This window comes from Epinephelus moara, chromosome 10 (genome assembly GCF_006386435.1).
Source record: "Epinephelus moara isolate mb chromosome 10, YSFRI_EMoa_1.0, whole genome shotgun sequence".
Taxonomy (NCBI): domain Eukaryota; kingdom Metazoa; phylum Chordata; class Actinopteri; order Perciformes; family Serranidae; genus Epinephelus; species Epinephelus moara.
Window position 1 is genome coordinate 1,794,446 of NC_065515.1, and position 9,664 is coordinate 1,804,109.

The 9,664-nt window shown below is 42.1% G+C and overlaps 1 protein-coding gene across 1 annotated transcript in view; it reads left to right on the forward strand.

Moving 5' to 3' along the window:
- nfia (nuclear factor I/A) overlaps window positions 1-9,664 on the forward strand; it is a 259,376-nt gene that overhangs the window by 198,411 nt on the left and 51,301 nt on the right. Inside the window, exons 3-4 of the mRNA XM_050055571.1 lie at window positions 5,778-5,843; window positions 7,168-7,242. Of these exons, the coding sequence (XP_049911528.1) occupies window positions 5,778-5,843; window positions 7,168-7,242 (141 nt within the window). The remainder of the gene's footprint in view (window positions 1-5,777; window positions 5,844-7,167; window positions 7,243-9,664) is intronic.

The window sequence follows — 9,664 nt, forward strand, 5'->3', positions numbered from 1 at the left end:
GTCTGCTCCCACGCCTCATTAGCATATTTAATTAACCTGGACGGGGAGGGGGTGACGGCTGAATGAGGGGGTGATGGGGTGGGGGGGCAGTGTGTGAAAGTGCCCTCCAACACACACCCATCAGCAGCCCCCCTCACCCCCCCTCCTCCTCCCCGGTTGCCGTGGTTTCAGCCTGATGCTCTTTGTTTTAAGCTGCTGAAGCAAACAGACACAGTGAACAGCATGCAAAACAAGGCTGATAAATGCTGCACTTTGTCTCAGTGTGTGTGTGTGTGTGTGTGTGTGTCCCTCACTGCAAAAAGTTTTCAGAAATTTAATTGAACAGTGTAACGACCACTCGGTGATAACGTCTGAGTCTAACATTCGAAGAGTCTACTGACTACTCTCTATTTGAAATTTAAAATCACATCCAAAATTCTACCAGTTCACTTACAAACAACAAATCCAGTGTGACGTTCACTTCACACGAACACTCGTCAGAGTCTGATCCAGAAATCATCTTGATCTTGAGATATTTTAGGTGAAATTCTGTCTCTGCAGCTGCAGGTAAAGTCACTCTATCCCTCTTTCATCAAATGTGATCAAAGATCAAATGTGGAAGGTAAACGTCTTTGAGTCTGTTATTAACTTTACATCACATCAAAAAAACCGTTTACGAGGCAGCGCTACAGATGATAACAGCCTGAGAAACACTTAAATTCAAGAGTAAAACGTGCAAAAAGAAAGTCAGCCAACAAATAATTAGGTGTCAAATACAAATCAGAAAAACACCAGTTTGATTATTAAACTGTTCATGAAACCAAACAAGACACAAACAGCTGCTTCTGTCGAATATCAGACTCTGATTTAATTTGTCAGAAACGTCCTGAAACAAAACAAATGATTGTCGAGACCACGTCACTTTTTTCAGTGTTGAAACCTTTTGCCGCCTTTTCCTTCCTCGCTTGTTTTTCAAACACACACACAAAGATGCATTAACCGTCATCGTCGCCTTTAAAGTTCCTCTTAAATACGTTGTTTACAGGCTTCATACTGAAACTAAATAAACCTTAAACTAAGTGAAACCCTTCAGCCTGAGCACGGCCGTATTATGAGACAAAGAGCTGCTGGGCTCAGACGAGCACAGGGCCCCACCTCCTCGTACAAAAGAGCAAGACGCAGACTTTATAGTTTTTAAGCCTCTTTTGGTTGTTTTGAATCTCTTTATAGTTGTTTCGCAGCTCTCCGTAGTTTTTTGTGTCTCTTTGTAGTTTTTGTGTGTCTTTATGACTTTTTGTAGTTGTTACGAGTCTTTGTGTGTCTTTGCAGCTGTTTTGCATCTCTCTAATTGTTTTGCATCTCTTCATAGTTTTTTTGCATCTCTCGCTAGTAATTTTGCGTCTCTTTTTGTAGTTTTGCATCTCTTGGTAGTTCTTTGCATATCTTCATATTTTTTATATTTTTTGCATCTTTTCATAATTGTTTTGCATCTCTTTGTAGTAGTTGTGCATCTTTTTGTAGTTTTGCTTCTCTTTGTAGTTGTTTTGCATCTCTGCGTATTTGTTTTGCATCTCTTAGTAGTAGTTTGCATCTTTTCATAGTTGTTTTGCATCTCTTTTTATAGTTTTGCATCTCTTTGTAGATTGTTGTGTCTTTTTGATCATTTTGTTTGTCTTTATGTCTATGACTTTTTGTAGTTGTTGCGAGTCTCTTTGTGTCTCTTTGCAGCTGTTTTGCATCTCTTGCTAGTAATTTTGTGTCTCTTTTTGTAGTTTTGCATCTCTTGGTAGTACTTTGCATATCTTCATAACTATTTTGCATCTTTTCAAAGTTGTTTTGCATCTCTTTGTAATAGTTTTGCGTCTCTGTGTAGTTGTTTTGCATCTCTTTTTGTAGTTTTGCATCTTTTTGCAGTTTTGCATCTCTTTGTAGATTTTTGTGTCTTATTTTGTATGTCTTTATGTCTTTATGACTTTTTGTAGTTGTTGCGAGTCTCTTTGTGTCTCTTTGCAGCTGTTTTGCATCTCTTTGTTGTCATTTTATGTGTCTTTGCGGTCGGTTTGAGTCTCTTGTTATTTTGCAGGTGAAGGCTAGGGCCCCACAGACTTTTGGCCCCAGGGCCTGAGCCCTGTAGGCCCGTTTATTAATCCATCCATGAGCCAAAGACGTTTCCATCAAACAGAAATCTTCTCCATGTCTGCAGCATCTTTTCAGACAAAGTGTTTCCCAAAATTCAGACTGTTTCTGTTTCTGAGAAATAAAGTCTGAGGAGTTTGTTCACAACATGCAGCTTCACTTTCTTCTGTCTTCATTTGCTGCTTGATAATTACATTTAATCATAATTAAAAAGTTTCACTTTACTGGACGTTCCAATAAAAGCGAAGCTGACTCTCCTCCATCCGTCTCCGTCCGGTCCTGAGTCATGGCCCCTGCGGCGGCCGGCTCCAGGCAGGGGGGATGATGGGTGATATTTCTTCCACTCCCCCGACTATTTTATCTGCAGCGCGGCCGATCGATGCTCCTGAAGACGCTAAATCATTTGCAGAAGCGGAGCTGCATCAGAGCAGAGAGCATGCTGGGAAAAAAAACAGAGGGTAGATACAGAGAGAGAGAGAGAGAGAGAGAGGCTGCGTTCACAAAGCAGCAGCGAGTTTCTCTGTTGAAGGATGTTTCATTTGTCCCATAATCCTCTGCAGTGACGGTGAGGAGCAGAGTGACAGTGTTCTGTCTCATTGTCCTCCATGTTAATGCTGCTGAGACCAGTGGAAAGTAACTAAATACATTTACTTAAGTACTGTTCTTTAGTGCAGTACTGAGGCGTTTTGCTCGAGTCATTTCTTTTCATGTCTCTTTTCTGCCTTTACTCAACATCTCAGAGCGCAGCTCAGTCACCACAGGAAAATGTTGGCACTTCACATTTCAGCAAACCACAAAGAAGTTACATTTGTACATTTCATCCATATCACATCAACACTTCTGAAGTGACGTAGTATCTGAGCTGACTTTGTCATTTGGAGGTGGAGGGGAGGCGGATGGCGTGACATCGATGCAAGATGCCTGCCACGCTGCAGACGATGTTCATCACCAACAAACAGTAAAACCAGCTGTGTTTTAGCAGCCCGTCGCCACTGGAGATGGTGCCACAAAACCCGTGTATTTTGAGCCCAGATTTCTTTTTCTAACCATAACCAAGTGTTTTGTGTCCAAACCTAACGGCACATTTACTACAGTGTTGTTGAATCATGAAGTTTCACTGTATCTGCTACGCAGTAACGTACAAGTGTTACATATCCATGGTTTGCAGAAATGTACAATACCAACATTTGATCTGGTGATCGGGCTGCAGAGTGAAATACTGTCTTTACATCACTACGTTTATCTGACGCTGTAGTTACTCTACAGATTAAGATGTTTGCACACTTAACATAAAAACATGTTTCTGCATTGCGCACTTTGACTGTTAATACTCCAGGTACAGTTTTCCTGATTACATATATACTGTTACTGAGGTAAAAGTATGAGAGAGGAGGGGCACGGGGCTCCATAAGGACTTCCTTCACTGCTTTAACTGAGGTTCAGTTTGAATTTGGGACTCTGACTCTGATATTGTTCTTCAGTACACAGTGAATGAACAGTCACCTGTCTGCTGCAGCAGGTAGAGTCTGCCAGTCTGCTGCCTGTGTGTGTGTGTGTGTGTGTGTGTGTGTGTGTGTGTGTGTGTGTGAGGTGAAACCCAAGTGTTGTGGTAATGAGATCAATACACAGAGTAGTAGTTGTGTGTTATTGAGCTGCTCTGGGATTCACTCAGGTTTATCTCCTCAAAATATGAAAATAATAATAATAATATTTTTTCGCATTTTTGAATGTTTGAAACTCCTTAAAGCAACTTTTGTTTCATGAAGTAACCTTGTTTTGATCAGTGTCAAGAGATAAGACACACATTCAGAGGTGGACGGAGTAATCAGACCCTTTACTGAAGTAAAAGTACTAATACTACACTGTGAAATACTCTAAGTCCTGCATTCAAAACCTTGCAGACGTAAAAGTATGTCATCAGATAATTGTAGTTAAAGTACTTTACGTAAAGTCAGTATGCAGCAGTAAAATGTTTTCCTCTTCTATCTGATGTTTTTGGACGAATACGAGTTTACAGCAATGCATCGTATTCTGTAAGTGTGTTAACATGTATGTGAACAACCCGTGTGTGAGGTTTATCACTGTTCTGGTCATATTCAGGATATGGTGTTTACATGAGCAAGAAATCAGGTTATACATGATAAATACTCATACCCCAGTTACTGATCAGGTCATAAGGAATCTGTGCCCCCAGAACTCCACAGATTATAGGAATATCGATACTGCTTGTAAAACTCTGAATGTCGTCACTGTCTCCTGCTCGTGCATGTGTGTGACGATCACGTGTTGTATTCAGTCAGCATTTAAATCAAAGAGAGTGGTGTTGTGAGAGGAAATGTCAAAATTAAGATTTACTGTTAACAGATTGTTAACAGATTTAATGTTTGTTCCCTCTGCTCCATACTGAAGCTTCCTGTTTAATGACCATGCGTCCCACAGTTTGTTGATCGACTTTACCAACACGTGTTCACATGTTTTCTTGAAGTATTCATGATTAGCAGTTCTTTCAGCCTGCTCAAGGTGATTTTAGCTGTTAATGTAAAGTTATTTTTGTTTGAAAATAATTGTAATCATAAATGAATATTGTCGATCGCAAAATAAAAATAAAAAAAACATGGCGCCGATCTGAATTTTGGATCACAGCTGAGAACAATGTAAAAGTCTGCAGATTCTGTTTGAGCCTGATGATGACTGCGTTGTATTTATGCAGGCGCAGTGATGTTTACAGAACAAACCGTTAATATGACATTCTCACATCCTGTGACTGTTACACTTAAAATAATTTGACGGTGGTTTAAAATGAATCCACTTTAGTTTTATCAAGCGCTATTAAATGACCACAGAGCGTTGTTGACTTGGCTCCTCCACGTGATCACCAGCCGGTCTCACTCTGAAGTCGTCAAAAAAAACGTTTGGTCAGTGACTTCTGGCATCAGACACTGATGACAAAAGCCATTCTTTCATGTCAGCATGAAACATGAGCGGTCGCCGTTATTGTTTAACAGTGCCCGGTGGCATCAGGGGGAAACGCAGCAGGACAACAATGAAAGTTAAGGCGGCAGAAGTCCGAGTAGGGCAGGCAGGAGGGGCGGTGGATGGGTCCAACAACCACCAACTTTTTACCCGGGAGGCCGATGTCAAAGCTGTCAAATAAATGCAGTGCAGTAAAAAGTACATATTTATTTCAGAGGTGGAGGAGACGAGTACAAGTACCTTGAATTTGTACTGAAGTAAGGTGCTTTTACCACCGCGCAGAGCAGCATCAGACACAGTCACAGAAACATTTGAATTCATCCAATGAAGTGCGACGTTTAGGTTACTATAAGTAAAAACAATAACAGGAACAAAGTCTGTAGGAAACTCAAATAATGAATCAGAAAAAGTGACTTAACATTAAAACACATTATCAGTGAGTCTGTTCGTGTTTCTGTATATTTAATACTATATTTATAAGAGTTGTTTCTAACTTTGTTTTCATGTCAGTGTTAAAAACTCCCAGCTGTCAGTGAAGTAACCATCCAAACAGGAGACAGACGCTGCCTTAAATCACCTGTGTGTGTGTGTGTGTGTGTGTGTGTGTGTGTGTGTGTGTGTGTGTTTTGAACATGTTGTTGTTGAACTCGTCCTCATCGCTGTTTCTCATGTGTTTTTCTCCACTCCAGAAGCTGGCCAATCAGAAAGCCCCAACCAGGCCAGCGAATCAGATATCAAGGAACAGCCAGAGAACGGTGAGACCTCTTTTACACACACACACACACACACACACACACACACACACACAGTGGTTGTTTGTCTGAATCAGGGAAGTGTGTGTGACAGATTTTTAAGTGTGTGTGTGTTGATGGACGTCAGCGTACTCTGTGTGTGTGTGTGTGTGTGTGTGTGTGTGTGTGTGTGTGTGTGTGTGTGTGTGTGTGTGTGTGGAGGATATCCTCTCTGGTTTGTGATGTGTGTTCTTTGTATGTGTGTTAGACCTTGACCCTGAGATTCAGCTTCTTGCCAGTACACACACACACACACACACACACACACACACAGAAGTACTTCCAGCTGGTAGTGATTATCCTTGTTGGAAAACAGAAGCTTCCACTTCTCATCTGTTCTGTACTTTCTTACTGCTGATACTGTTAATGACGATACTCTTAAAGAAACACTCTGCGCATCAGATGTTGATGAACACATGATTCAGGTTTAAAATCTTTACTGATGGATGTTGTATAATTTGTTGAGACCAAAATGACGTAACAACAGTCAGTGGAAACCAAGATCATCAACACACTGAGGGCTGGACTCAAAATCACACTGAAAATTAAAGGCAAATATTGAAATCACAGCTGATCCACCTCATCATGTGACTCAGTAGTGTGTACGGCCCCCGCCTGCCTGTATGACCTCCTGACAACATCTGAGCATGCTCCTGATGAGTCGGAGGATGGTGTCCTGGGGGATCTCCTCCCAGACCTGGATCAGGGCATCAGTGAGCTCCTGGACAGTCTGTGGTGGACACACTGATACATAACGTCCCATAGGTGCTCAGCTGGATTTAGGTCAGAGGAACGAGAGGGCCAGTCAATGGCATCACTGCTTTCATCATCCAGGAACTGCCTACACACTGGACACATGAGGCACCAGGAGGAACCCAGGGCCCTCTGCACCAGGAGGAACCCAGGGCCCTCTGCACCAGGAGGAACCCAGGGCCCTCTGCACCAGGAGAAACCCAGGGCCCTCTGCACCAGGAGGAACCCAGGGCCCACTAACAGTCGGATGGTCTCCACTTTGAGGCTGAAAGTGATGAGCGACACAGACGTGGTCGCATAGCTGAAAAACCAGTTACTGCTGTTTTGAACATGACGCCTACTGATCCTGCAACAAGTGCAGCGATTACTGTGACTGTTACTGGGCGTATGACGTCAGCTGTTTCTTCTTCTCCTGTTTTAACTTCTCACTGGAATCAACCAAAGTTCACTCAGTTCTACAGTCAATCGTCTGATGATGTAATCAATATAATAATTGAATATGTAATGATGAGCCCTCTCTCTCGCTCTCTCTCAGGTCATCTTGGTTTTCAGGACAGCTTTGTGACGCCCGGCGTCTTCACGGTGGCCGAGCTCGTACGAGTCTCTCAGAGTAAGTTCCCCCCTCTCTCTTTCACAGAGCGAGGCAGAGCAGTGATTGGATTGCAGATCTGTCATCGATAGTGAATCTAATGTAATTCCTCCGGACCGAACCAGACGCTGCTCAGCTTAATGAACACACACACACACACACACACACACACACACACAGCTAAGAAGAATACTCCAGAAAAGAGTACAGCACACAAATGTCTGATTTTGAAGTACAGAGGCGTGATGCTTTTACTTAAGGGAAACGTATGTTTGCAGTGAAAATCATCTGTACTCACACCAAACTTCACTTGAGTATATGTTTAATACAGTGAGTGCACACACAGTGACTGACACTGCATCAAGACGGATTTATAGTTGTGTGTCAGCTCTATGCAGACCCTACACCTTAGCTCACGCTATTGTGAGCATTTATACTTGGTGGTGGTGTGTCTGTGTCACTCTGCAGTTACACCTCCAAAACACTAGTCGGCGGTGGGGTTTCTGTGAAGTGCTGTAAAATTTAGCTGATTCTGAACACACGTTAAACACACATTAAACACACATTAAACACACATTAAACATGGCTTAATAGAGACAGTTTCAAACACAAATCAGCTTCACTATAACTCGCAGCATTCACAGACAAACACTTGTCTTTATCTGGACACATTTTCCCCACAAATACAACATGCTAACGTTATTAGCACAAGCCTATGGCATTTTACATTGTATAAATTAGCCTAGCAGCTAGCAGAGATTTCCTCTGCTCATATTTCAGCCAGGATAAATCACACACAGTGTGTGGAGGCTTTATTGTCTTCACAATTTATTGTTTCTTATCTGTGAAATGAAAGTAAATCAAAGCTTTGTTTCCACTGAGGGAAATGGTTTCAGCTTACAGAGACAGACAGGAGGTCTGCGCTGCCACAGAGCATACACCGTACATCGCTGATTCGATGCAGAAGGATAAATCCCACTTGATTGTTTTTATTCAGGCGTAGTTGATTCTCGCGAATGCCAGGAGGAGCACTGGGAGGAGCCAGAGGAACCTGATATTATCATAGCTAATCTGTCTCATGTACTACTGTCAGGATGTAGCGCCAGTTTGGTCAAATATGACAAAAGTTACTTTTGTAAAAGTTACCTACTGAATCTTTAACAGGCAACGTGCTGTTTTAGCAAAGCTCTTCTCCAGCCTTCACCAAAGAAACAGAAGGTTGGTGTCATGTTTGCACTGTTGGAATATCAGCTGAACACAAATCACAGTTTGAACCTCTTCAATCTCACCACTGAGCAGACTGCACAGGGCCCAGAGAAGAACACACTAACTCAATATTTAGAGCCCAGCTGCTCCGCTGTGGTTCAATAATGATCGAGGGTCACTGAAAACAAATTCAACAAGTTCACACAGTATCCTCTCCTGTCATGAGACACTGTGGGGACCTCCGCTCTTTTCATTCTTCTTTTTCAAATGTAAATAATACATTTGGTGTCTAAATGATACTGATTAAAGCTCCAGCGTAGGGTTTAGGGAATCATCTGCAGAAATGGAATATAATAAAAGTCTGTTTTCTTTAGTGTATAATCAGCTGAGAATATGAAACCTTGTGTTTTCGTTACCTTAGAACAAGACCTTTATATCTACACAGGGAGCAGGTCCTCGTCTACAGAGATCACCATGTGGTACCACCATGTTTCTACAGTAGCCCAGAATGGACAAACCATACACTGACTCTAGAGAGGAACATTCCATTTTCGTGTCTGCGTTTTTGCCTCTCATTTATAAACATTGCATACGCACAAAACGAGACCTGAAAGAGGCGTACGCCACTTCCCATGCAAAAGTTGGGATCTGTAAAATCAGCCTTGATGGGAGACACTCTGACCCATGCTTCCCAACATTTTGGAGATGAGAAATTGACACAGACAGTGAGGTGGAAGCCTGACTGTAGAAATTGTCAAATATTTTTTGGCACACGTTTTTGGCTCTTGTCCGAACGTACAGTTTTGGTATGGATCCTACACATTGTTTTATGAATTAGCCCCCTGGTCTGTTTGATTTGGAGAGGAAGAGACCTCTGTGGATAATTCAGCTCCCAGTAAAAACCAACAATGACAAGCTTAAAAAAAGATCTCGATAACAAAAACTAAGACAAAATCTGTTCCACTTTAATTGACAACATGAGACGTAATGAAAATGTTAGTGCTGGACTATCGGACATTTAAAGCTGAGAGCGGCCCTGCTTGTATTTATATTGAAATGCAACATGAGCGACAGGCTGGTAAACTCCAGTAAATAGTCTGCACCAGGATGTTTCACACCAGAGAAGGTTTGTGGGTTGATGGTGTTTGACAGGCAGGTAGGAGGCTCAGTTATCTGTGAGTGTAGCTGTGCTGTAAGTAAACAGTCTGAACTCAGATCAGTTTTCTCTGACAGAGAT